The sequence below is a fragment of the Ornithorhynchus anatinus genome, chromosome 2 (genome assembly GCF_004115215.2).
Source record: "Ornithorhynchus anatinus isolate Pmale09 chromosome 2, mOrnAna1.pri.v4, whole genome shotgun sequence".
NCBI classification, from domain to species: Eukaryota; Metazoa; Chordata; class Mammalia; order Monotremata; family Ornithorhynchidae; genus Ornithorhynchus; species Ornithorhynchus anatinus.
Window position 1 is genome coordinate 76,064,588 of NC_041729.1, and position 27,869 is coordinate 76,092,456.

The 27,869-nt window shown below is 40.5% G+C and overlaps 1 protein-coding gene across 7 annotated transcripts in view; it reads right to left on the reverse strand.

Moving 5' to 3' along the window:
• ESR1 (estrogen receptor 1) overlaps positions 1-27,869 on the reverse strand; it is a 276,758-nt gene that overhangs the window by 121,617 nt on the left and 127,272 nt on the right. For all 7 annotated transcript variants that reach the window (XM_029057453.2, XM_039911144.1, XM_029057452.2 and 4 more), the window contains exon 5: positions 27,182-27,517. In XM_029057453.2, coding sequence (XP_028913286.1) covers positions 27,182-27,517 — 336 coding nt within the window. The remainder of the gene's footprint in view (positions 1-27,181; positions 27,518-27,869) is intronic.

The window sequence follows — 27,869 nt, forward strand, 5'->3', positions numbered from 1 at the left end:
TGTGTCAAGTACTAATATTAAGCACTGGAGTAGATACAAGATAACCAAGTTGGACACAGTCACTATCCAACAATCTAAGAATGAAGGGGAATAGTACTGAATCCCCATTTTACAGATGAGGAAACTGAGACCCTGATAATTTGAGTAATTTGCCCAAGGTCACACAGCAGACAAGTGGCAGTACCAGAATTAGAACCCAGGAACTCAGGCTCCCAGGCTCATGCTCCTTTCACCAGGTCAAGCTGTTTCTCATTACCAATTCAGTTTTTCCCACGTTATAAGAGAGAAAATGTTGAAAATAAAAGCTATTAATTAAAGAGGCTCCCAAGATACATAGTTGAGTCTCTATTCCTGGAAAGAACAGATGATCCATTCTTGAGAATTTTGGGATTCACCTATCTGGAGGGAGAAGTTGGACAAGATGAGCTCTCAAGGTTCTAACCAATTTGATTTTATAATTTTTGTGGATTTTGGAAATCTCCAGCTAGTCAGTAGTCTGCCAGTAGGAACCAACCTCACAGAACAAAGGAGGCAAGCACACTCAATAGCTTTCTGGCAACCCTTTCCCACCTCTACTAGGACCCTGAAAGGGGCTGGAGAGGAAGCTGATGATAGAACTAATTTCCTCCCTTTCCCACTCTCCTTTTTCTCTGTTCTTTTCTCTTTCTTCCTTCAAATTCTTCCTTTTCACCCCAGTCCTTTTCTTTTTCTCCCTTGTCCCTCAATGGTCTGCCTCAAATCGTTTCCAGATCAAAGTGAAAAGTCGGCAGCTTTGTAGTTACCTTTCTATCAGCTAACATGGATGACTTTTTCCCTCTAGTATCCTACAAATACCTCCATTCAGAAATATATGAAACCCTTGTAAACCCCTAACTTTTCTCTCTTTCATCCATGAATTTATCCTGTGGTTAACAGTGACATATGCTTTCAACCCTTCAGTACAAAAAATTTGGTGTTTCCTTTGTCCTGAACCTACCAGCAGAGCAGAAGGGTTCATTTAAATCACATCTGCAAATTATGCCAAAAATCACATTAGAGAATTATTTGATGATTCCTAAATATCAAAATCCTCTGCTTCCACATGTATTGAAACTAACTCAAATCACTAGTTACTACACATTAGAATCTCATTTTTAAAGGCTTCTGAAAACATCTTGTATTTATTTATAGACAATATAAAAATGGAATAAACAAATGCTTTAAAAACTGCGCAGGGCTGTGCCAAGATGGGTAATAATGAGAAGGGCAGAAGGAAGATTTTATTAGAAAACTGACAATGTGCTATTACTCAAGGCATTTTATTGACACCGAGCTATATGGGAAAGGAGACTTTTGATCTTAAAGTGAATGAACTAGTCACAAAAAATGTAGATTAACAGATTGAGCCATATTCCACAATGAAAGCTAAAGTCGATGAACTGCTTTGAAGAAAGAAAACATGTATAAAGACAAAAAATAAGATTTAAGAGATTTATCTATTCATCTGTTATTCATTTATTATTGTATTTGTTAACCACTTTTTTAGATACCAAGGACTGTTTTCTAAGTGCTGGCACAGATACAAGTTAATTAGGTTGGACACAGTCCCATTCCCACATGGACTTCATAGTCTATGCCAATAGGGTGCAAGGAAAATGGAATCATGTGAAAAATAGGGAAACAGTGTAGTCTAACTGAAAGATCACAGGACTGGTAGTCATACGGCTCAGGTTCTAATCCTAGGTCCACCATTTGCCTTTTGTATGACCTGGAGCAAGTCACTTAATGCCTTTTTGCCTCTATTTCCTCATCCATAAAATGGGGATAACATACTTGTTCTCCCTTCCTCAAATTGTGAGCCACATGTGGGAAAGGTGTTTAATCAATCTAAATATTTTGTATCTTCCCACTACTATTCCTATTATCTTTATAGTGGATTCAATCAGTCAATGAAATTTATTGAGTGTTTACTATGTGCCAAGCACTGTCCTAAATATTGGGGAAGATACAAGGTAATCAAGTTGGACAAGTCCCTGTCCCATATAGGGCTCAAACAGCCTCAACTGCCATTTTACAGATAAGGAAACTGAGGCACAGAGAAGTGAGGTGGCTTACCCAAGGTCACAGAGCAGATAAGTGGCAGAGGTGGGAATAGATCCAAGGTCCTCTGACACCCAGGCCTGTGCTCTTTCCACGCTGCTTTGGAGTATGCTTTAATTCCAGGAATATCTTTTAAAATGGAAGGGATAATTATATGACTTGCTTAATGAATCTAAAACCCTCATCAATCTTCATAGCAAGGCCTGATTAAGGCTCTGGGGGACCCCACGCAAGGCAAAATTTGTGGCCCCTGTAGATCTGTGGGCATAGGCAGTTGCTTCCCTTTGGACAAGCCTACCCTCTCAACAAAGTTTCTGCACCAGGATGAATCTGCTTAATGACAGACACTAGGAAACACTCAGGATTGGGACACAAAAAAGATGAAAACACAGAAATGCAGATTCAGATTTAGAGAACAAGAAGCAGAGGAGGCAGGAAGGCTGGAAATGAATTTGCAGCTGGCATTCTTGGTAAGGATACACAACTTACTGAAAAAAAACTTTTAAGCTTTTTCTGATATTTATCAACTTTTAAGCCCTTTCTGATATTTATCATTACTTCAGAACATGTAGAGTGAGAAGCACCTCTCATCCTTCAGCTATCATAAGGACAGAATGAAAAAGGAAAAGTGTATGTTGGGAGGAAAAGGTGGGTTTGGAGTATCCAAACAAGAGGGCCACAGTGGAAGCCGTGTTCAGAATCACAGCTAAAGATGACATGGTAAGAACAGATGTCTTTCCAGGGTACATGATGATGTGACATTCAAGATCACTATTTAAAGGCCACCTTTCCTTCCAAACAGACTTGCCTGAAATCATCAGCAGCACTTTAAAAGTATTAATATTTCACCTTTTGATCATTCTAGTTTCCTTAATTATGCTTTAGGATAATTATACTTTTAGGATTCTCTGCCTATAGTACTAGCTTATTATTTATTACAAAACACTTATACAAGAACTCTATGAATACAAAAAGAAAGCAAAAGATTCTTCCATTTTCTTTTGTCATATGGCCTAGTGGACGGAGCAGGGGCTCGGGAGTCAGAGGACCTGGGTTCTAACCCTGGCTCTGTCCTTTGTCTGCTGTGTGACTTTGGGAAAGTTGCTTTACTTCTCTGTGGCTCAGTTACCTCATCTGTAAAATGGGGATTAAGATTGTGAGCCACATGTGGGATAGGAAGTGTGTCGAACTCATTTTCCTTGTATCCACCCCAATGCTTAGTACAGTGTCTGGTACACAACAAACACTTTAACAAATAGCACTATTATTATTATTACCTGGTACTCTAAATCTAATAAATGGAAATGCTATAGTTTCCATTCCTTTCACCAGATAACTTAAAATCTGCCAAAACTTATAAATTTAGATTTGTAACCATAAAGCAGTGATATCTAGAGTACTTCTCTAACTCAGAAGCTCATGACTCTCAGGAAGTGACAAAGTCATTCAATATGGGTTCAAGTTGGTCCCCAGAATGAGTTTTCCAGGGGTTTGTTACAGAGGGAGCAATTTTAAGGACAAACGCTAGCACTGAAAAGTAATTCTGCTCTTCAAACACCCTCATCTCCTGGTCCCATCTCCAACTATCAATAGCACTTATATGTTTATGTGGCCTCCTATTAACCAACATCTGTTTGTTGTGGCTCGGAGAAAAAAGTTTGATGTCCCCTTCCAGGAAGGCATTCCAACTACTTATTTTCTGGGATGAAATTGCACATACGAGTTTGGATAGTACAGTTTGCAATAAGATGAAAATCTCAAATCTCTCCTCTGTTTTTCTTCTGCTATTAGGTAAAAGAAAAGTCACAGAAAGGATATATCCACCCCTGCACTTCTCCTCTTACAGCAATTCACCATGCTGGTTCATTTATATTAGTCAATCTGTCACTTCTTCTGCCTCGTAATGGGTCCTTGTGGTGTGAAATAGTCTCCAGGAGAGAATGAATGCTGAATGATTTCAGATGACAATAATTTGACATTAATAGCAGCCAGTGTTCATGTAAGCAGTAGGATCTTTATTTTCAAGAAACCTCAAGGGCTTCTCTCTGAAAAATGGAGGACTCTCGGCCTCCCCAAAATAAGGACTTCATGGCTCCTTCTCAAACACAAGAATTTTTATAAAAATTAAAAATAAAAAAAACTAGTAGCCGAAATCACAGTTCCAGGGGGTGATCAGTGTGTGGCTTTTGAGCCAAATCTGGTTCTTGCTGGAGCCAAAGGAGGCTCGTCCATCCCCAGTCCATCCCGCTCTCAAGAAGAGCCACCGATCTAGGGAGTGGGTGGCCAGTCCAGAGCCTTCAGATCCCACTGGCCCTGTAGGATTTGCTCCCAGGGTTAATGGAGAAGAGGGATTTGAGAGGTCAGCTGTGATTTTGCCCCAAGTGACCACATCAGGGGGAGAGAGGCATGTTCATTCATTCAATTGGATTTATTAAGCACTCACTGTGTGCCAAGCACTGTACTGAGTGCTTGGGAGAATACAATATAAAAATAAACAGACATATTCCCTGCCCACAATGAGCTTACAGTCTAGAGGAATAATGCCATTTGTTAAGTGCTTAGCATGTGCCAGGCACTGTTCTAAGTGCTGGGATAGATAAAAAATAATCAGACTGGACACAATCATTGTCCCACAGAGGGCTAATTGTCTTTATCCCCATTTTCAGATGAAGGCACTGAGGCACAGAGAAGTTAAGTGACTTGCCCAAGGTCACTCAGCAGACAAGTGGTGAATTCGGGATTAGAACCCAGGTCTTTCTGACTCTCGGGCATGTCCTCTAGCCAATAGGCCATGCTGTGCATTTGGGGTGAGGGAGGTCATGCTTCTCAGAACCAGTATGAAGTCCACCCCGGGTGCCCAGCCTCAAACTGATACTGGCTCCTCCACAAGATGGAACTGGGGCAGGGAAATGCCTATTTCCCTGCAGGAGCAGGAGTCCACATACCTGTTGGGAAGTGACTCTAGGGGCTTGCTGAAGTGGGGAGAAATGGGCTGGCTAGTGGGACAGTTCCCTCTGTCCCACTATTCAAGTTTATCCTGAGATTGAGGACATGAAAAGCACCATCAAATCTGGCCTGTGGTTGTAAGAGTGCTGGAGCCAGGCTGCTCCCAGGAAAAAAGCTGCTCCTCCTTTTTGGGACAGAGTGTGCTTTTCAAGTCAGACCCTCACCAGCCCCTCACCCTGCGTCACCCCACTGTGATACATCTCATTGTACTCCCTGGGAAAAGCGAGTCAGTAGGATCAGAGAAGGGGGTGCTCTACCTTCTGAGGGCTGGAGCAATGCTGTAGTTTGCCCAGGGCTCCAAGTACTTAAGGTGTGGTACCACCCCAGTTCCCTCAGCGTGACTCAGTGAAAAGAGCAAGGCTTGGGAGTGAGAGGTCGTGGGTTCTATTCCCGCTCCACCACCTGTCAGCTGTGTGACTTTGGGCAAGTCACTTAACTTCTCTGCCTCAGTTACCTCATCCATAAAATGGGGATTAAGACTGTGAGCCCCACGTGGGACAACCTGATAGCCCTGCATCTATCAGAGCTTAGAACAATGTTTGGCATATAGTATGAGCTTAACAAATACCATCATCATTCCCTCCCTAGCCCAGCTGTGGGAGACAGGGACTGACTATGGCAGGATGGGAGCAGCAGATACCCATGCATTGGCCCATCTCACTGCTCCTGTTGCCCCACTTTTAACAACAATTTTGGTATTTGTTAAGTGCTTATTATGTGCCAGGTGCTGTGCTAAGCGTTGGGATAATTTAGATTATCAGGGTGGACAGAGTCACCTTTCCGGCTAGGCGCTGGGCTGGTCGGTGGGGCAGAGTGACGTGATAAAGTGAATCACGCTGGCAGCAGCAGCTGTTGCTAAGAAGTAGTCAGTGTGATATAATAATGATGGTATTTGTTAAGCGCTTACAATGTGTCAAGCATTGTTCTACCTGCTGGGAGGAATACAAGGTAATCAGGTTGTCCCACATGGGGCTCACGGTCTTAATCCCCATTTTACAGATGAGGTAACTGAGGCACAGAGAAGTTAAGTGACTTGCCCAAAGTCACACAGCTGACGTGGTGGGGCCGGGATGATGCTGTCTCACCACACTTTAGATAATGTTGCATGACGTAACTGTGTTTACATCTTCTGCACAAAAAGGTTACTAGCCCCTGATGTAGGCAATGATTAAGAATACCATACTTGGTTTATGAAGAAACAGAATATAATAACCAAATACTTTAGGCACCAATACTTTCCAATCTTACTGGGACAAAGGGTGAGATTTGACATTTTGCACTGAAATCTCTACTGCTATACATTTTCTACTACTTGCATGAAACTGTAGAATAAATGCAAAAATGAACACATCTTTCCTTTTGTATCTGGCATTCCAGTTAAGACTATTTCAAAGGCATTCAGTTATGAATCCTAGCATATTTTCTTTGATCAAAATTTGATCTTATGCCACCAGTATAGTTCTAATTCTCCTATGGATTGTTTCCAAAAGTTCAAAGAAAATCCTGGAGAGAAAAAGTTGGCACCACCAAAAATTCAATACCGAGGACTATAAGTAAAAGTTCAGTATTTGAGCAGATAGTAATCCAGACTGACAGTCGAGTTCAAAGATAGCTAGTACATTCAGTTCTGCTAGCACACGAGAGTTGCGGGCTTGCAAAACCTTACTAAATTAAGGAGATGTTGGGCTGGAGGACTCAGTTGCTCTGATGCCATGTACACGTGCAGAAGCAGTTTCTCCAACAGCAGTGATATTGTGCTGCCTGAGTTCACTTGGACGCTATTTCGGAGCCATTATCCACGTCAGACAATTTGAGATCCTTAGGGTGATCCAAGCTTATGGAGCACTTTAGCAGACAACATTATATATCTAGCTGCTACTCATGCTGCTTCACTTTTTCCTTGGGGAAGAGGTTCAAGTCTCTAAAACAGGGATCTTCTTAGCTGATCCCTCTATAGAGTTATGCCTAGGGTGGTCTTTCATCCAATTTCATACTGGACTGTCGAGTTTTCATTTGGTCTCTATGCCATCTGGCACTAAACCAGACTGGATGCCTTTGCTTGGTAATTTTATTTGAAACTCCCATCCTTCTTTGGTTTGGAAGCAGGGAACCCATTACTGAGGATTTCCACAAAGAATCCTTTTACTTGTCCTTAGGACACCAGTAAGTGTTGTCATGCAACATTCATATGTCTGTTTCTTCTAGGTTGGCCAAGGGGTGTTTGGGATTCTTAAGGTATTCTTGGGAGCAAGACCAATGACCATTCTAGGCTGATGGAGACTGTGGCATGAGTAACAGGATTTGACAGTACATAAGGGATAACATACTTGGAATGAAGAGATTGGAATTTTAGTCCTGACTCTAGGATTAGTTTTTATTAATTTATCTTGCCTTTAATTTTTTCAGGTCTAAATTAAAGGTGTTAATTATAACCGCAACTATCAACCTCATGAAGATGTTATGAGAATAAAAAATATTGGTAAAATGTTTTGAGTTCTTAGGAGTAAGACTATATAAGGATGAGGCACAAGATTATCTGCTTACATGACATCAATTTATATAATCACTCTGTCTTCCATTGGACTGAAAACTCCTTGAGGGCAAGGTTTGCATATTTTCCTTCCACCATATTCTCTCAAGAGCTTAGCTTAGTGTTCTGTACACTCAAAACACTCTTGACTGACTTTTTTTTCCACTTTGATTCTAACACTCCTTTTCATCTAAAAAAATTAAGCCTGTAATTTAGCAGAGAAAGTGATACCAAAACATCTCAGTGCTTTCATAATTTAAAATTTTCCCATAATAATGGCTATTATTCACAAAATATTTGCTTCATGTTCTTAAAATTAATTTTAGATTCACATATTTTTGAATGATTAGGCAGTGAGGTAGGTTTAGGATGTAAGATTTGTCTCCCCCTCTAGACTGTGAGCTCATTGTGGGCAAGGAATGTGTCTTTTGTTGAACTGTGCTCTTCCAAGTGCTTAATACAGAGCTTTGCACACAGTAAAGTGCTCAATAAATGACTGAATAAATTTCAGATGCTAATATGCATATGGATATATGATCATTTCCTAGTATGAGAATTTTCAGCATGAGCGGTTGGGGAAAGGAACAGCTAAATGCTTTAAAGCTAACTAAAGAATTTCTGCAAGAAGGAACAACTTCTTAGGGTTGGAGCCTACATAAATATCATTTTGCTTGCATTCCAATTTGATTGGGAAAAATACATTTTTAAAATCCAAAAGAAGCTATGCAAGATCATCTCAGGGAATACATCTGGACCATGGGCTACCAATTGGTTATCCCCGATTTAAAGTCTCCTAACAATAAGTACTTTCATTCCTCTGAACCTAAAAGTCTATTTCGCCAGTTCCAATGAGATTTTTCATTACTACAACTTCATGGCTGAAAGCAGTGCTATCAATTTTTCCTGGGTCATGTTTTGTTCAAAAAGGGATATTCTATATTTCAGTTCATGTCTCTTAAAGTAAGAAATTGGTGAGGATCAGAGAAGAACAGAATTTTATTGCTTCCACATCTACCTCTACTATTTGGTCAAAAGGCAATTATTAATACCGATGAAGAATATACGTTCCTAAGAGTCTCCTATCTATAATTCAAGGTCTTCAGGTACATGAAGTAGAAACATTTTTTTCCAGTAGACTATAAACCACCTTTCTGAGGACCAATGATAGTTTGAGAGAAACATCGTGATCAGAGAGATGAACATTGAGATAGAAATTTGTTTTGCACATATCAATCAATGGTAGTTTCAATCAATGGTATTTCCTGAGTGATTACTCTGTGCAGAGCACTGTAAAGCACAACAGAGTTGGTGGAAACATTCTCTGCCCACAAGGCGCTTAAAGTCTAGAGGGCTATTGGTTTGTATTGTTGGAATAAAAGCTTTAAGTTGCCTCTAGAGAAGGGTCATGCTACCATTTTATTTTCCATTGGTCACATGTCCCACTTAAGTAATAATCATAAATCTCAGTTCTGTTTTATTCTCTCGAGAACTGCATTTCACTCTGATAAGTTTCACCTCAGAAACTTTGCGAACCTGAAATCTTAAAGATCCAAAGAATAGATTTTAAATTGCTCATTATCTTCTCTACCTACCCATATCCCAAAGCATGACAGGGAAGGTGGGATGCGGTGCTGGGGGGAAGAGGGGATGGATAGGGAAGGAGAGCTGTAGCAGAGATGAGAATCATGATGGGAGCAGTCAGAGAAGTGACTTGAGTGAGGCAAGACAAAGAGCTCAAAGGCTAAGCTCAAAGAGCTTAGCAAGAAGGCTAAGAAGAGCCTTATCTATGGGGATCCCAACTCTCTTTGACTTGCTGGGGTCTCTACCTCGCAACCCACCCACTCCTCTCCTAAGTCTCCCTTAGCCTGTTTTCTCTAACCTGAGTTTTTCTGCTCCTCTCCAGGAAGTCGGACACATGAGTTTCTGATTAACACCCCATGTCTTTGCAACATCCTTGTTATAAGTAACACCACTATTAGTATGTATTAATCTACTGTGTGCAGAGCACTGAATTAGGTATGTGGGGACCATTCAGAAGAATTACAGATGCAATTGCTGCCCTTGAGGAGTTGGCAGTGTAATGGACACATAAATGGATAAATAAAATTGATAACAAATAATATTTATTAGAGAAGAAGGTTCTCCAAATCTTGCAAATAGTATCAATTCAGAATCTTGTTGGAAATAAGTAGTTACCATGCTTATGATTTTACTTCCAGAGGATATGGTTACCGTGTACTTAGCCTTATAACTACTGGACCAAATTCACCAGCTTTTATTAATTTCTAGAGATCTCTCCAACTTTCCTTTTTCCATCATATAAAAAAAATTGATCTTAGTGATTATTTCTGAGAATATTAGACTCAACAGAAGACTTTTCTAAACATTACCATTTGACATTTAAATGTTATGTCAGTAATGGGGAAAATTATATTACAACTAAGTGGTAAATTCTAGCCTAAAAGAGCAAGGCTTTTTTTTCTTTTTGAGATTAAATCACAATGGATTTCATTTATTCTTGATTAAATCAGGCATCATCATTTGCCTCAAGTATTTTTAAACTCTTTCTCTGAATCTCAGCACATTAAGCAGGTGGCTCTAAAGGAAGAATAGTTCCAAAGAGGAGTCCCCATTAAAAGTTCACTAAACTGCAGGGAACAGTTTAGTTCCCTAGGCAACATGATTGAAACATTCAGACTCTCAGGAACCACAGGTTCTAACCAGGAACAGTTAATTCAGTCACTCATCTTTCTCAAGTAGATGAACTGAATACTGAGGAGAGTCATGTGATACCCAGGTGAGACTGGGCAGTAGGAAAAAACACTAGTCGGTCTCTACTTTGCAAGAACAGTTTAGCAGTAGCAGAGCTTTTAACTTAAAATTGTATTTAAATTTACTCATCCATCTGCTATGTAATATGTTATGCACTATGATTTACTATGCCCAAAGTGCTCAATGTATGTTAGAAAAGGGAACAATACTGTGATTGCAATACGTAGTAATATGTGACATTATTCACCACCTATAGCCATTCAAATGATTAAAAATCAAAGTACAATGCAGCAAATTTGGGGTGCCTCTGGATGTTTTGTCCCTAGTCATGTTTCTAATTCTTCCCTTAGTTCAACTTAATTTGTTCAGATTATGGATACTAGGCTTCAATTAATTGGAGTCACAAATTTACTTGATATTAACCCCTTTGAAAGTACAATTATTTCCTTGCTATTTGTTGCCAGTGTAGGCTCTGCCCCATAGAGAATATGAAAACAAAATGGTAGCAAACATACATATGAATAACTGAAGTCCTGGAGATCAGGCATAACTTACCATTGGTCCAATTTTATGGAATGTGACTACTTTCTCTGGAAAGTTACTGATTAGACCTATTAAGTTATATTTTCTTTTCTTTTCTCTTCATTTTATCCAGTTAGCGATTAATGTTTCTCACTTTCAAAGACACAAAATCCTCACTAGGTTATGGGCTCTCACTGTTCCCAATGCCCAGTGCATTTTGAACTCATTAACTGCACTGGTGGTTCTTTCCCCTCTTTGCTTCTCCTGGATTTGTACCCTACAAGAGGATGAAAACTTGTCCAATTGCCCTACAGTAACTTCACAGGCCTTGGCAGGGGATAACAGGAAAATTCAGAAAGTGACATCTCAGATGCAAGGTCAGGTAGCACTGGGCTGTAGATGTGAAGTATCAATCAATCAACTGTACTTATTAAGTGTTTACCCTGTGTAGTACACTGCCCTCGAGGAGTTGACACTGTAATATAGCAAACCTAAACCAGGCCACACATCAATCCAAGACACTACATACACAGCTCACTCCAATAAGTAAAATCATCCATGGATCCATGAATGGATGATTGTTGTTATATTGTACGCTCCCAAGTGCTTAGTACAGTACTTTGCACACAGTAAGTGCTCAATACATATAATTTAATAAATTAATCCAGGGAAACATTAAATAGGGTTTGGTTGGGACAAATGTGTTTATTCATCATCGCATTCATTGAGTGAATATGAATATTATGTGCAGTACTCTATATTAGGTGCTTGAGAACATACATGAGACATGAAAGACTATTCCAGTTAGCCCCCAGAGGTTTAATCTAGGTTCATTCTATTTCATTCTAGGAAATCAGAGAGTTAAGATAGGAGTGGGAGTGCTGAGTGCCCCAATTCCAATGTGAAGAATGTTCTATTTGATGCAGAGGTAGACAGCCATTGGAGGGTTTTGAGGAGAGAGAAGACATAGATGGAGCAGACTCTTTAGAAAAAATGGTCCAAGCAGGCAAGTGAAATATGGACTGGAGTGGAGAAGAGACAGGAGGTAGGCATGTCACCGAGGAGGCTGATGCAACAGTTAAGATGGGATATGATGAAAGCTTGGATGGAGAGGAAGGGGCAGATTTTAGAGATGCTATGAAGGTAGAATGGACTAGATTTAGTAACAGACTGAATATGGGGATGCAGCATGGTTTAGTGGATAGAGCACAGGCCTGGGAGTCAGGAGGACCTGGGTTCTAATCCTGCCTATGCCACTTGTCTTCTGCGTCACCTTGGGCAAGTTACTTAACTTCTCTGGGCCTCAGTTACCTTATCTGTAAAATGGGGATTAAAAGTGTGAGCCCCATGTGGGACAGGGACTGTGTCCAACCTGCTTAACTTGTATCTACCCCAGCACTTAGAACAGTGCTTCACATATAGTAAATGCTGAATGAGAGAGATGAGTCGAGGATACTGCTAAGTTTATGGGCTTGTGATATAGGGACACAAACTTGATGTTGTCTACCATGATGGGAAAATCTGGAAGAAGGAGGGAAAATGAGGAGTTCTGTTTTAGATATGTTAGGTTTTGAGTTAATAATACTGATGATGGCATTTGTTAAGCACTTACTATGTGCAAAGCACTGTTCTAAGCCCTGGGAGGATACAAGATGATCAGGTTGCCCTGTGTGGGCTTCACAATCTTAATCCCCATTTTACAGATGGGGTAACTGAGGAACAGAGAAGTTAAGTAACTTGCCCAGAGTCACACAGCTGACAAGTGGTGGATCCGGGATTAGAACCTGTGACCTCTGACTCCCAAGCCTGTGCTTTTTCCACTAATAATAATGTTGGTATTTGTTAAGCGCTTACTATGTGCAGAGCACTGTTCTAAGTGCTGGGATAGACACAGGGGAATCAGCTGTCCCACGTGGGGCTCACAGTTTTCATCCCCATTTTACAGATGAGGTAACTGAGGCACAGAGAAGTTAAGTGACTTGTCCACAGTCACACAGCTGACAAGTGGCAAGCCATGCTGCTTCTCATGGCATCCAAATTGAGATGTGCTGAAGGTAGAGGGAATGAGAAACTGCAGAGATGGATAGAAATCAGGCTGGAGAGGTAAATTTGGGAAACATCCATGGACAGATGGAACTGAAACTGAAGGAGTGAGTAAATTCTTCAAGGCAGTGGGTGTTGATGGAAAATAGAAGGGAACCCAAAACTGAGCCTTGAAAAACTCACATACTTAGAGGGTGGGAGGCAGTGGAGGAGCTTGTGAAAGAGATTGAGGTAGGCCAGAGAGCAGGACAGTGTCAGTGAAGTCAAGGTAATTTTTCTAAAAACAAAACAAAAAAAGCTCCAAGCCTCCCCTCTCTTCAAAAACCTCCAAAGGCTGCCCATCTATTTCCATATCAAAGAGAAACTCCTTACCATCGATTTTAAGATAGTCAGTCAGCTCTCCTTCCTATCTTACCTCACTGATCTCTTACTACAACCTAACCCACACACATTGCTCCTCTAATGCCAATCTACTCACTGTACCTTGATCAATAACTCAATGGTATTTATTGTGTACTAAACACTCTACTAAGCGCTTGGGAGAGTACAGAATAACAGAGTTGGGAGACATGTTTCCTGCTCACAACGAATTTACAGTCTAGAACACTGTGATTGTGTGATTTTGTCTCTCTCACCACCCACTACTTGTCCATGTTCTCCCTCTTTCCTGGAAGACCCTCTCCATTTATATACAACAGACCACCACTCCTCCACTCTTCAAGATCCTCCTAAAAATCACATCTCCTTCAAGAGGCCTTCCCTGACTAAGCCCTCAATTCCCTTTTGGCCCTCCCTTCTATGTTGTCATGCAGTTCGATTTGTAATCCTTAATAATGATGGTATTTGTTAGGCACATACTGTGTGTCAAACAGTGCTCTAAGCACTGGGGTAGACACAAGTTAATTATATCAGACATAGTCCCTGTCCCACATGGAGCTCCCAGTTAAAGTAGGGGGGTGGACCAACTGATCCCCACAGCACTTTTGTAAACATTCATCTGTAATGCATTTTAATGTCCATCTCTCCTCTAGTCTTTATGCACCTTGTGGACAGAGATTGGGTCTACCTACTCTACTGTATTCTTCCAAGCATTTAGAACAGTGTTCTCTGCACATTAAGTGCTCAATAAATACCTTTGATTGATTGATAAAGAGACCAGGTAATAATAATTGTCATGTTTGTTGAGTGCTCATTATGTACCAAGCACTGAACTAAGAACTGGGATAGATACAAGATCATCAGGTCAGGCACCATCCCTGTCCCATAAGGGGCTAACAGTCTGAGGAGAACAGCTATTTAGTCCCCATTTACCAATGAGGAAACTGAGGCAAAGAGAAGTTAAGTGACTTTTTCAAGGTTACACAGCAGGTAAGTGGCAGAGCCAGGTTTAGAACTCAAGTTCTCTGACTCCCAGTTCATGCTCTTTCCTTCAGATTCCGTTTACTTCAAAGCCAGATCAGTTTTTAAGGGTGCCTATTGGCTACAGAAAAGCCAAATCTTGGTGTCTGTCCTTTGATATATCTGTTCATCCCCTCAGACATCTTTTGAAACGTGAGTGGCCTAGATCTGTCCTAAAAATACCTGTGGCATTGGCTATGCAATGACTTTGTGCCAAGCATTGTCCAAAGCCCGAGGAAAGATGTGCTAGGAAGGAAAATCAGATCAGATAGGTCTCTAGTCTGTAAACTTGTTAGGGGCTCAGAATGTGTCTGCTAATTTTGCTGTACTGTACTCTCCCAAGTGCTTAGCACCATGTTTTGCTCAGAGAAAAATAAATGCCATTGATTGATTGACTGATGGAGCCTCTATCCTATGCAGGGCTCACTGTTTAAGGAAGAAGGAGAACTGACATTTAGTTTCTATGTTATGGATGAGGAAACTGAGGCAGAAACAAGTTGTCCTAAGCAGTCTGCAAGTAAATGGAAGAGCAAGGATTAGAACCCAGGTGCCCTGGCTCCCAGTCGTGAGTTCTTTCCACTAGACCATGCTGCTTCAAAATATTCCTTTTGGATGAACCTTAGTCCAAACCCACACTTGTAAAATTAATCTTCATCCAAAATGATTTTACCTCATTGATAGTCTTTTTTTTTTTAATTTTCGGCACAACCATATTTTAATCCTCTAATCTATGGTTCACAAAAACCAAAATTTAGGCTAAGAAATGAAATCCACTAATCACCACTTTTCAATGAATAATGACTAGTAATGTATCTAACAAGGTATTTGGAATGCCAAAAGGGAATGAAGTCATAAAACATCAATTAATGGCACTTATTAATCATCACAGACAATCCCAGACAATCCTAGATGCTCACCACTTCCCTCTATTCCCAAAAAGATTGTAGACAGCAGTGCAGGGACTCCATCCCCAAGTGAGGCTAAACAAGCACCTCTTCATAAATACTATTATCTCTGCTTTCATATTTTTGTTCACCTTTTCTTGGGCATCTGAAGCCAGTCTCCCACCCTACCACCCCATCTTCCTCATTCTTAGCTTGAGAACCACTTATGGGGCTAGGAATCTATGCATACCTCATCCTTGTATATCTTTCCCAGGACTTAGTTCAGTGCTTTGCACACAGTAAGCAATTTCTCAGAACTATTACTACTACAACAAAGCAGTAGCACAGTAAATCTCTCTGGTTCGGGAGGGAAGGGGATTGAGTTAAAGTTGCTAAACAATTCTACTCCCCGCCCTCCTACAGTGGTAGAGTTAAAATGCTGGGATAATGCATTCAGTAATGCAGAGCTGGGATGGTGAGAGAAGCAAAGGAGAAGCCCTAACATTTTTCACAGGTCCTTTAAATTTGCTCATAAAGGTGGCAAAGACATTTTTCTCATAAAGGCGTTAAAGACATTTAGGAATTTTGAACCCAAGTTATCAAGAAAGCACAGTATACTTTCTACTAGATAGTATGTAGGAATTACTTCATTCACCCTTAAACCTACAGCTGGGAGGAATGCTGACAAACTTCACACACTTGCTTTGGACAGGAAATGATGAAGCCATATTTGAAATTATTCAAGGGCTGGAAATCCCATCACTTCCTCCGAAAGGCTAAATCACATTGGAGTGGCTCGCATTTTGAAGTTCATCTTTCCTTGAGTCAAACAGTTCTTTGAAAATCCATCCTAGAGGTTTACACCTTTCCACTGCCTCTATATTTGTTTTCTGTGTAACCTCGATCAAGTCACTTAACTTCTCTATGACAGTTTCTATAAATTGGGAATTAATTGCCTGTTCTCCCTCCTAGACTGTGAGCCCCCTGTGGGACAGGGATTGTGTCTGATTTAACTTGACTAACTACCCCAGTGCTTAGTACAGTGCTTGGCATACAATAAGCACTTAACTATCACTATTATCATTAGCATACATGGGTGCCATGGTGTGGAATATACAAAAGAAGAAAAAGTGGAGGTGCTTACAACTTAAAGGAGGAGACAAACAGGCCCAAACTGCAAACATACAACAGGAAAATTGAGTAAGAGCATTGGCCATTACCCAGTTTCATCCTGTGTAGTCCTATTTTCAATCTGAACTATCCTGTGTGGAACTGATCTGGCAACAGATGCCTTTTCATCCTCTGCCTTGGGGTGAATCTGCTGTAACAGATGCAGCACCTGTGACTAGAGAGACCTGGGAGAGGAATATAATGACTCCAGATCATGGGCGGGGGTCTGGGTCCTCTAAGGTGACATGTTCTAGGTGATGTTGATTTCGGCAAAGAACTTTTTTATGTACTTTGCTGATATTATTGCATTTCATAATCAAGTAGTAAACAGATTGACTATCAATTGATTACGGGTCTGTAAAGGGGCCTCTGGCATTCTTGAGTACTGTCAGCAACTATCTTAGTTTGAATGATGGAGAAAAGTAATAATAATAATGATAGTATTTGTGAAGTCCTTACTATGTGCTGAGCACTGTTCTAAGTGCTGAGCACTGTTCTAAGTACACTGCATGCCTTAAGACCTAACTGAAGGTCTTTTCAAAATACTCGTAACATCTAACTTTGTATGCAGCTTCAAGACCTGAACTTCCACAGCTGCTTTAGCTGATTTTCTGCAGTTTATGCCAGTGTCATCTATATACCTTACTCAGTTAAGAACAAACCAAGATAATGAACAGTGAGTTCCTGGGACTCAGTCTACCAGCTTTGCAACAACACTTCCCTCATCACTGCTTCAATGGGCTGAGCACGTGAGGAGAATGGATGACCGTTCAGCTCACCCAACCGCAGTTGTATGCTGAGGTGATAAATGGGAAGGTAGCCAAGAAAGGCAGAAGAAACATCTTACAGGCAAAAGAGAACTCAGCCTCAATTGATGCAGCATGGCTCTGGCAACTGGGAGAGAGCAGCAGCTAAGAAAGCTCTGCTCTCTCCTAACTACCCTATGTAGCCTGGTAGATAAAGCATAGACCTGGTAATCCAAAGGACCTGGGTTCTAATTCTGGCTCGACCACTTATCTGCTGTGTAATCTTGGGCAAATCACATAACTTCTCTCTGCCTCAGTTGCCTCATCCGTAAAATGGCAATTCAGACTGTGAACCCCCTGCGGGACAGGGACTATGTCCACTCTGATTAACTTGTATCCACCCCAGTGCTTTGAACAGTGCTAGGCACATAGTAAGTGCTTAACAAGTACCATAATTGTTACTATTAATCATTATTACCCTGGGCAGCTTGAGAAGCCAAGAAGCAAATCTGAAAAATGCAGAAGGCACTACTTCAGGAGGCGACTGAGCCATCCTAGCTGAAGATTATCTCTGCAGCCTCATAATGTGAAAAGCATCTTGGTGAACAGTGTTTTCTTCAGCCCCACGCACAAATGAATAGAATCTCACCATCAAAGCTGTCTTTTATGAAGAATCCATGCATTATATCACTATTTCCATAGTACAAAATGGTAGGTTATTGATTTAACTGCAAGACGGGCAATCTGGGTCCTAGTTTTAGTTCCCAATCTTCAACAGGAAATGAAAGCCTATTACTAGGCACTTACCTAATTATTAATTAAGAAAATGGAGCAAGATCATATATTTCAAGCATGAAATTGCTCTTGAACCCTGCAGAAATACAGTTCAAGAGAAAATGAATTGGTTGTAACAAATGAGAATAGTAGTCCAGAGACAGAATTCAAGCTTCTGGGAGAATAATAATATACATATATCATAATCAATTCAGGATTCATGATTTAACTACATATTAAAATTTGATGCAGACATTAGAGAATAGAAATATTTTGGGTAAAGATTTAACAATATGCTTTGTTAACCAATTGAAAATTTTTGCTGTGAGAAACATAATTCAATATAAAGATTTAAGCAGCTTTGAATAGCACTGGAGCTCATATCCCTCTTTAGTACAAAATGCAATACTAATGCCATGTCAAATCTTTGAATATTTTTTAACAATCTTTCCCTTTATAAAGCTCAAAAGCTGAAGGAATGATGGTTAAAGTACATGGTTTTGAATTATGTATTTCTAAGTTACTTGTTTCTGTAGAGACATAATATGGGTTAAAGAAGAGAGTCCCATGGTAGTTTTGGGGAAAATAAGGTTGTTTTCCAATTTGGCCATCTTGGATATTAGTAAGCAGCCTGGTTTTCTGATTAGAATTTGACCACAATATATTTACTTGATTACGAAATGCAATGCCACAATGCCCTAGACACAGAGTACTGTTCTCATTTCCCTCCACACCCTGATATTTTTTTTAAGGGTTTCCATTGACTTTCTGAGGATATTGTTGATGAGTCAGTGGAAACCCTAAGGCATACCCCAGACCCAATATGAAAAGAGAATCAATTTGACTCAAAGGTCATTTCAAAAGGTCTCCTTGACAGAAATATTTTTTCAACAGTGCTGTAATCTGAATACTGCTGATTTTTATTCTCTGAGTCACATTATTAAAATTATTGCCACTTTCTATATGAGCTGACCCCTTAAATGGGAACATCGTGTTTAGAAAAAAGTTCTTTTTAGTACTTTGCTTACAGAAGGTGACAACTCCATTGTAGAATTTTTAGCTTCAGAAAAAAAAAATTGATAAAATATGTTACTTTCAATTTGGTCAGGCAAGTTTATTTGATTTTTAATTAATTCATTCAATTTTTCAATTGTATTTATTGAGCACTTACTGTGTGCAAAACACTGTACTAAGCACTTGGATAAAACCTGAGACAGATCAACTATGGGAAGAAAGTGTTTAAAACAACCAAAGGCTGACAAAATTCTTTTAATAGCTGTATGTGATTTATTATTATTTTTCATTTGGGCCTTTACAAGAAATTAAAAGTTCTTAAAAAAAGTAAATCATGTAATAAGTGCTACGCATTCCAGAATCATTTGTGCCTTTTAAACTAACAGTGTCAAACCACCAACTACTTTCCTATTAGAACTAATATGTTTAGTAATGGGGAACATCATGAAAAAGCAAAGAACTTTTGTTTCAAATTCTTCTCAATTATCTCCTACATAAAATGGACCGTATCATTTTTGGAGGTCTCTCTCACCTACTGTCAACCTAAAGAGATGACTGAGCTCAATACCAACTGTTTCTCATGTACTCACTCAATGGAAAAAATTAAAGATGAATATCTTCTGACAAGCAGGGAGGGAAACAATATACTGTGTCCATGAGGGCTCTTTGACCGATATCATTAAGAGCCCAAAAGGAGAAATAAATAGGTGTGCCAGAGGGCAGCAGGCTTTACTGCTGGGTCCAACAGTTACTCATGTCAGTAGTTGGATGGGATGAGCTGTCAACTTTATCCTCCCCTCCCAAATAGAGATATTCAAAAAGAAATGCAAGGGAAAGTAAAGCAGCCAGAATGCCTACTGCAATCTGTCCTCAGTGATCTGCTCCATTCCAGGACGCTTGGAGATTTAAAGTGTCAATATGGAACCCTAAATTTTAACTCCTGCCAGGACCGGCCTACATGGATAGGCTGGACCTAGAAGGCCGGACTTAGCCTACAGATTTCTTTTACAAGAGCCTGGACTTTTACCTTACAGTATCATGAAGGTAATCTGACTTTATGAACAGTCTTCATGTTTGGTGAACTCCCCAAGATGGATCATTTTTTAGGGGCCTTTACAAAGCAAACAATCCCTTTCTCAAGTCTACTAAAGTTTGCTTCCAGCATGGCTAGCAAAAAGTAGATGGAGTTGGGGAAAGAAGTAGGGTGGATCAGAATCCTCTCTGGTTTTTTTGTGGAAATTTATGGGTAAGCAAGAGAACCACTACCAGCACATAGCTTCCGTAGGGCCCTCCCACATATCCTCAGAGACTTACCCATGTACTCCCAATTACCCTGGAGCTGGAAGTCTAGGTCCTAACTGCTTAATTCCCTCTGCCTTGCTCCCAGCAGGGAAGACAGTCAGGGATTTACAGAGAAGCAGAAGAAACACTGCCAGCACAATTCACAAAGCCCAATTCACAAAGCCCTCCAAGATGTCCCTAATGAGAGTCCCCTCTTCCACCCTTTCTTCCTCCCTTCCTGGAGACTACCCTTTTACTCCTAATTTTCCCAGAGCCGGCTGGGTCCTGAGCGACTGTGGCTCAGCTCAGATACCAGAAGCAGCGTGGAAAACAACATGCCTAGTGGAAAGAGCACAGGCCCGGGATCTAGAGGACTTGAGTTGTAATCCCAGTTCTGCCTCTTGTGTGCTGTGTGACCTTGGGCATATGACTTAATTCTCTGTGCCTCAGTTTCCTCATTTATAAAATGAGGATTCAATACGGGTTTTCCCCCAACTTCCACTGGGAATGCCATGTATAACAGGGACTGTGTCCAATTTGGTTATCTTCTATGTATCCCAGTACTTGGTACATAGTAAGTACTGAAAGATGCTACACCATTATTATAATACCCTCAGAGTCTCCCATCTAAACTTTCCTCTACCCATGTCACCAACACTTCCAGTATCCCACAGTTGCTGATATCCCTTTTCTCAGAATTTTTCTTTTGGTAAGTAGGGAAAGGACCTGGGCCTTAAAAGTCAGGAGACATTGCCAGGAGAAGCAAGATACAATGGGTTCCAAGAGACCACTCTAAGTATCCTTTTAAACTGAGAACCAGCATGAATTTTTATCACTGTTGCAAGAAACTGAAAGGCAGATTTACTCACCCATCAGATCCTGCCTGGGGAAAGTGATCAGAGAAGGTGCCAGGAAGGGGGTTGACCTTAAAACATTGTTTTAAGTGAAAGATCCCAAACAAAAAAGTTTATGTGGTTAGACTTTTAAACTACTTAGATTATGAGACCCATGTAGGATAGGGACTGTGTCCGGCCAGATTAACCTGTATCTACCCCAGAACTTGAAAGAGTGCTTGATAAATACTATAATAATGAAAAGTTTTTTGAAGCCTATTGATCAATGGTATTTGAGTGCTTATTGTGTCCAGAGCACTTTATTATGTGGTTTTCTTTATCATGAGTTTCGTAGAATGGCAAGCCACAAACCTATTGTGTTCTTGATAAAAATAACGATAAATTGTGATATTTAAGTGCTTACTATGTGCCAGGCACTGAACTAAATACTGGGGTGGATACAAGTAATCAGGTTGGACACAAGTAATCAGGTTGGACAGAGTCCGTGTCCCACAGGGGGCTCACAATCTCAATCCCCATTTTACAGATGAGGGAACTGAGACCCAGGGAAGTGAAGTGGCTTGCCCAAGGTCACACAGCAGACAGGTCACAAGTGAGATCTGAACTCATGATCTTCTGACTCTGAGGCCCATGCTTTATTCACTACACCATGCTGTTTTTCATTCCAAACTTCTGGTAACAGATTTTTACTTGACTTAAATCTCTTAGACTTTGAGCCCCATGTGGGACAGACACTAGGATATAATTATTTTATAATCTAACATAAGTAGTAGCTCAAAACTTTGGCACATGGTAAGTGCTTAATAAATACCATTAAAATATTGAAAACATATCCAATTAATAATAATAATAATAATGTTGGTATTTGTTAAGCGCTTACTATGTGCAGAGCACTGTTCTAAGCACTGGGGTAGACAAAGGGGAATCAGGTTGTCCCACGTGAGGCTCACAGTCTTAATCCCCATTTTACAAATGAGGTAACTGAGGCACAGAGAAGTTAAGTGATTTGTCTACAGTCACACAGCTGACAATTGGTTGAAGACTTTCACCAAGTATTTCAACATTCTCTCTCATATTTCTGAAACATTCTTTTAAAGAATACAAATTAACTGAAATACCAATGTTTCAAAATGAATGAAAGGCAGAGAATAATGGAAGAAAAACGGAAAATGAAGAGTGCTTGCGTTCCATCCTGCCATAAGGTCTCAGCTGGATAAGCCAATTGAACACACACTTAGCTGAACACAAGAACTTTGAGAAGATTAGTCACCTATCGCTTCAAGAATGTGTAAATGTTTGTGCTTACAGGTGGAGATTAGGTTAGGTGACTGTCAAAGTCTCTTTACATTTTATGACCATTTATTAATGCAGTTTTATGGATAGAATTCTGAAAACTAAAGTCCTTTAACAGTACTATGTAGCCTTTGCTATATAAAACTTTATGCGGTTACTCACATTTTTAGTTTGTTGGTTTATTCATATGATGAATGATATATATATTATATATATGCATATACATAAAACTGCCAATAAATGTATGCTATATAATAATGTTGGTATTTTTGTACAATATATAAGATACATACATATATATCAATTGATATTGTTCAAAATGAGGAACTCGGCTGTTCATTAGAACAAATGGTCAACTATCAATCTGCAAACATTTGAAAAGCAATAGAACTCTAGAAAACAATCTATTTGGCTTTGTGAGGAGAAAATCATGCTGGACCAACTCACTATCCTTTTACATTAGTGTTACAGGACTCAGGGATTTCCTTCATCACTTCCCCCTTCCCTACCTCATTAAAGTTTTGGGTCACAATCCACGTGCCATATCCACTGACAAAACTGGGAAACTATGGTCTTAAATGTACTAATGTTATATAAGTGCACAATTTGCTTGAGGGTCACAACACAGGTTATTTATTAAAGATTCAGTGTCAACTTAGACAGATGAATCAAGTGATAATAATGTTGGTATTTGTTAAGCGCTTACTATGTGCCGAGCACTGTTCTAAGCGCTGGGGTAGACATAAGGGAATCAGGTTGTCCCACGTGAGGCTCACAGTCTTAATCCCCATTTTACAGATGAGGTAACTGAGGCACCGAGAAGTTAAGTGACTTGCCCAAAGTCACACAGCTGACAAATGGCCGAGCCGGGATTTGAACCCATGATCTCTGACTCCAAAGCCCGTGCTCTTTCCACTGAGCCACGCTGCTCCTCAGGAAGTGATGTTCCTGTTAGCCAGGTCATAAATTAGTTCAGGCCAGCCCTCCACTCTTAAAGGTTCTTTTGGGAAAATTCTGGGAAGGGGATTGGTTTTTGGCCAACAGAGTGGAGCTGAGCTCTAGAGGGGCTGAATAGGGGAAGCTTGTTCTTTCTGGCACTGTTGAGACTGGGCCTGCCAGCCTGATTCCTGCCTCTGAGGCCCAGCCAGAACTAACTGCACTTGGTAAGGTATTTTTCTTGCTCTGAGTTATATCTGGGATAAAATGTAAGGTGGGTGGGGATTAATTTGACTTTCAGAATGATTTGGGGGTGAATTAAGCCTGGCCCACCCACATGGGCTGAAATTGTAAATAATTACCTTGCCAACCTCTCCTTCCTATTCTATTAGGATCTATTTGTGTTGTTAATTAAACCCTGATTGCAATCTTGCTGAGTTTGGGGGAGTAGTTCAATCATGGTTTCGAGGGTCTCTTTAGCCCCCTATCCATTCGTTGCTGATGGGAAGTCTTAGTAAAGCAGCGTGGCTTAGTGGAAAGAGCACAGGTTTGAGAGTCAGAGGTCATGAGTTTTAATGCCGCTCTGCCGCTTGTCAGCTGTGTGACCTTGGGCAAGTCACTTAACTTCTCTATGCCTTAGTTACCTCATCTGGAAAATGGGGATGAAGACTGTGAGCCCTATGTGGGACAACCTGATTACCTTTCATCTACCCCAGTGCTTAGAACAGTGCTTGGCACTTAGTAAGTGCTTAACAAATAAATACCAACATTATTATTTCATGCCTTCCCCTTGATATTTTGAAATATAGGGTGGCTCATCTTGGTCCTGGTTTGTGAGCATAATAATAATAATGATGATGATGATATCTGTTAAGCATTTCCTATGTGGTAAGGACTGTTCTAAGCACTGGGATACATACAAGTTAATCTCTGTGCCACATGGGGCTCACAGTCTAATTAGGAGGGAGAAGAATTATTGTACTGAATCTGCACTTTACAGATGAGGAAACTGAGGCCCAGATAAGTTAAATGACTTACCCAAGGTTACACAACAGGCAAGTGGTGGAATAAGGATTAGAATCCAGGTCCTCAGACTCCCAGGCCCGTGCTCTTAAGGTGGCCCCAGATTCAACACGGGAGGGTGAAAATTTCCCAAGATTCTAATAGTTCCACAGGATTTTTCTGGGAATTGGTTCTCTTCTATATCTGTATTGATGATATGGGTAAATAAATTATCAATTACTGTTTATCAAGCATGTGGAGGCTGCAAAATCGAGTGTGGTCGTGCACACTTTGAAAAGCAGGCATAGAATTCAAAGAGATTTAAATAGATTAGAAAAACATTCCAGCAAAAGCAAGATAACTTTCAATAAGGAGAAGTACATTTAAGTGACAGTGATAGATGAGGACAGAAGACGGTCACGTAAGAGGCTTCTCTCCTCAAGCAAAGATTTTGGCTAGTTTAGAAGCCAGGAGGCAAAACTGAAAATTATCACAAAAGCAGCACGTATCTACACTAAACACAAGTTCTGTAAGAAAAGGTTTAAGGATCATAGTAATCCATATGTTAAATCAGGTCCCTTGGTAAGACGGTAGCAAACCAGAATGGACCAGACTTGATTCTAGTAGAAGAAAATGTCACAGGACCCCCTTTCCACTATGAATGTTATTTCACTGCTACTAGAGTGACAGTGGTCCAGTCAGGCAGCGGTCCTGCAACCTACCCACATGGGCCCAGGCCAGAGAGCGGCTGAAGGGCCTGAACCCGCCCTCAGCTCGGCTCCTGCTGCGGGGACAATCAAGAAAGATTGAGTGCCCCCCACCCCCCTCCACGCCCCACGTCTTTACCTCTCCCCTTCTTTCTCTCTGCCCACCCACCACCACACAATGCCTTATTGCTGCCACTGAAGTAATTCTAATTAAAAAGTAATTTTACTTTTAGTTCTTCTTTCAGATATCAGCATCCTAAGACCAGTTTGGTTATGGGATATTTTATTATGAGCAGTGGACTTTGGAAGACCACTGCTGACAAATAGACTGACCCAGCAGACAGCAATCAAAATATGATTGCTCTCCTGGGGATACCAAGAGGCAGGATCAAACACAGAGGCAGGTCCTGGAGGGGATAAATCTAATAGCACAGCTGGGATCTTGCCTTATGTGAAAACAACACAGGAATGTGGCTTGGTCTGACATCAGTCTTTTCAGCTCCATATTCACAAGCATGGATAGGAATTCATGTTAGCAGTGCCATCTTGGGAAGTAATAAAAGACACACATGTTCTCTCTCTCAAAAATATGAAAGACAGATATGAGTGAGAAAGAGATGGATAGAAGACATTTTTAAATGCAATGGATGGTAAGTAATCCTTCTGCTATCCCCGTACTGGAACATTGTTCAGGCTTCAGTCATTAGACTTTAAATAGGAAGTGGAGAAACTACAGAGGTTCTAAATGGGAATAGCAAAAATCTCTAAAGTGAGGAAACCTGAAATGAGGGAAGGTTAAAGGAGTAAATCTAGAGAAGAGCATGCTAAGGGGCGAAAATATTCTTCAAGAACCCAAAAGCTTCTATAAAAATGACCTGAAAGAATACAGAATACCTGGCAAAACAAGAAGAAGTTTATTTAAATTCTAATGAGACATTATTAATCTTTTTAAAGAATGGTTTCTTAAAGAATAACAGATGATAAAGCTCTGAGTTGGGCTCCCAAAGGTGGTTGGGAGTTCCCATCTCTAGAGACTAGCTTTAAAAAAAAAAAAAAAAAAGTCCCCGACCAGCTGTCCCAGATTCAGGGCTTAAAAGAGGGGCTTCTAGAGCTGGACTGAAGCCCCAAGATCTCCAAAATGTAAACTTTCTTTAAAAAGGCAACAAAGCAATCAGTATAACTTCTCAGGATTATTAAAAGGAGCTTAACTCTACACAGCTCAGTTTACTCCCATTTGGAGAAAAGAATGCATAGTCTGAGACACATGGACCTTGGGCATTGAAGAGGAGAAAACTCTCAACCCCTCTTACCATTTCCTGAGCTTTACAGTTCAATGTTGGGTGGAGGTTCATTCATTCATTCATTCAATAGTATTTATTGAGCGCTTACTATGTGCAGAGCACTGTACTAAGCACTTGGAATGTACAAATCGGTAACAGATAGAGACAGTCCCTGCTCTTTGACGGGCTTACTGACGGACAGACAAGAACAATAGCAATAAATAGAATCAAGAGGTTGGGAGGGATGTGGATATTTGGTGCCCTAGAACCTCTCCCTGTACAAATTAAGCACAATTTATGTTGGTGCTATGCCTTAACTGAATCTCAAGATTCTTCTGGGCCCACCTTATTATTATTCAATGATCAAACTGTAGGCAATTTCCAAGAAACAAAAAAAAAAGGAAATCAAGAGAACTTTAGACCACAACAATAACAAAACTAGTCTCAGACATGAGTTTAGTAGCATAGAAGCCGGTGCTGCCTAATGAAATTACACATTCCGCACATCACTGAAAATAATTTGAGTGTGATAAAAAGTAAATCTGTCAAAATGGGAAACCTTCTGAGCCGAACAGATCTTATTTACTAGCAGAAAGTGAGTGATCTAGGCATGAGGGCGAATTTGCCTGAACATAAGCATATACTGAAAAAAGATTTTAATCTGAGTGGATAACATTTGTAGTGAAAGGGCTTTGATTTTCCCTACTGTTAGTTGTTTCTCATTTTTCTTATTTCCAGGAGAATTATAAACTTTACAAGCAGAAGTGACTGCCTAAAGAGACTACAGCTGAATTAAATACGGAAACTCAAGTGGTTGAGAAGGTGATATTTTCCTCACTAGTGGTCTATGAATTGTTGAGGCTGCTACATCACGAAGTTTATTCTCTTACCTGGCACCCTCTTTGCCCAGTTGATCATGTGCACCAGTTCCCGATCTGCCAGGTTGGTGAGTAAGGTCATCATTGAAGCTTCACTGAAAGGTCTATTAGGGTCATATTCGGAATAGAGTATTGGTGGCTCAGCTTCCAGCAAGGCACTGACCATCTGATCAGCCGTCAGGGACAAGGCAGGGCTGTTCTTCTTGGTGTGTTTAATCACCAGGGGGCTTGGCCAAAGGGTGGAGGCTCTCATGTCAGTAGAGGATCCCGCTTCATTTCTGCCATCCTGATCCTCCCTCTGACGCTTGTGTTTCAGCATTCGCCCCCCTCGTCTATCCTTTCTGATCCCTAGGGAAAGAGAAATAAACTGGTTAGTTTGGGGTTTTTTTGGTTTGTTTTGTTTTTTAGAATAGATCTCCCACCCACCTAAACCAGGCTTCCAGGCTGGTAAGAATACACTTGAAAAGAGAAAGCTATTTCTGTAGTGGACACAAGCTAAACAAGGGATGATTAACTGATTATTCTTAGTAGATGGTGGGCTGGTCTTAGTAATTCCTGTACCAAAATGAATACTTTAACTCCAGTGGAGCTGACATTTTGTTTAGGCAATGGCACTCAGACACCTCCCCCCTATTATCCACTTTGCAGACAAAAAACAAAGCAGCAATAATCATCACCAGTAAATGAACAGATCAGAAGC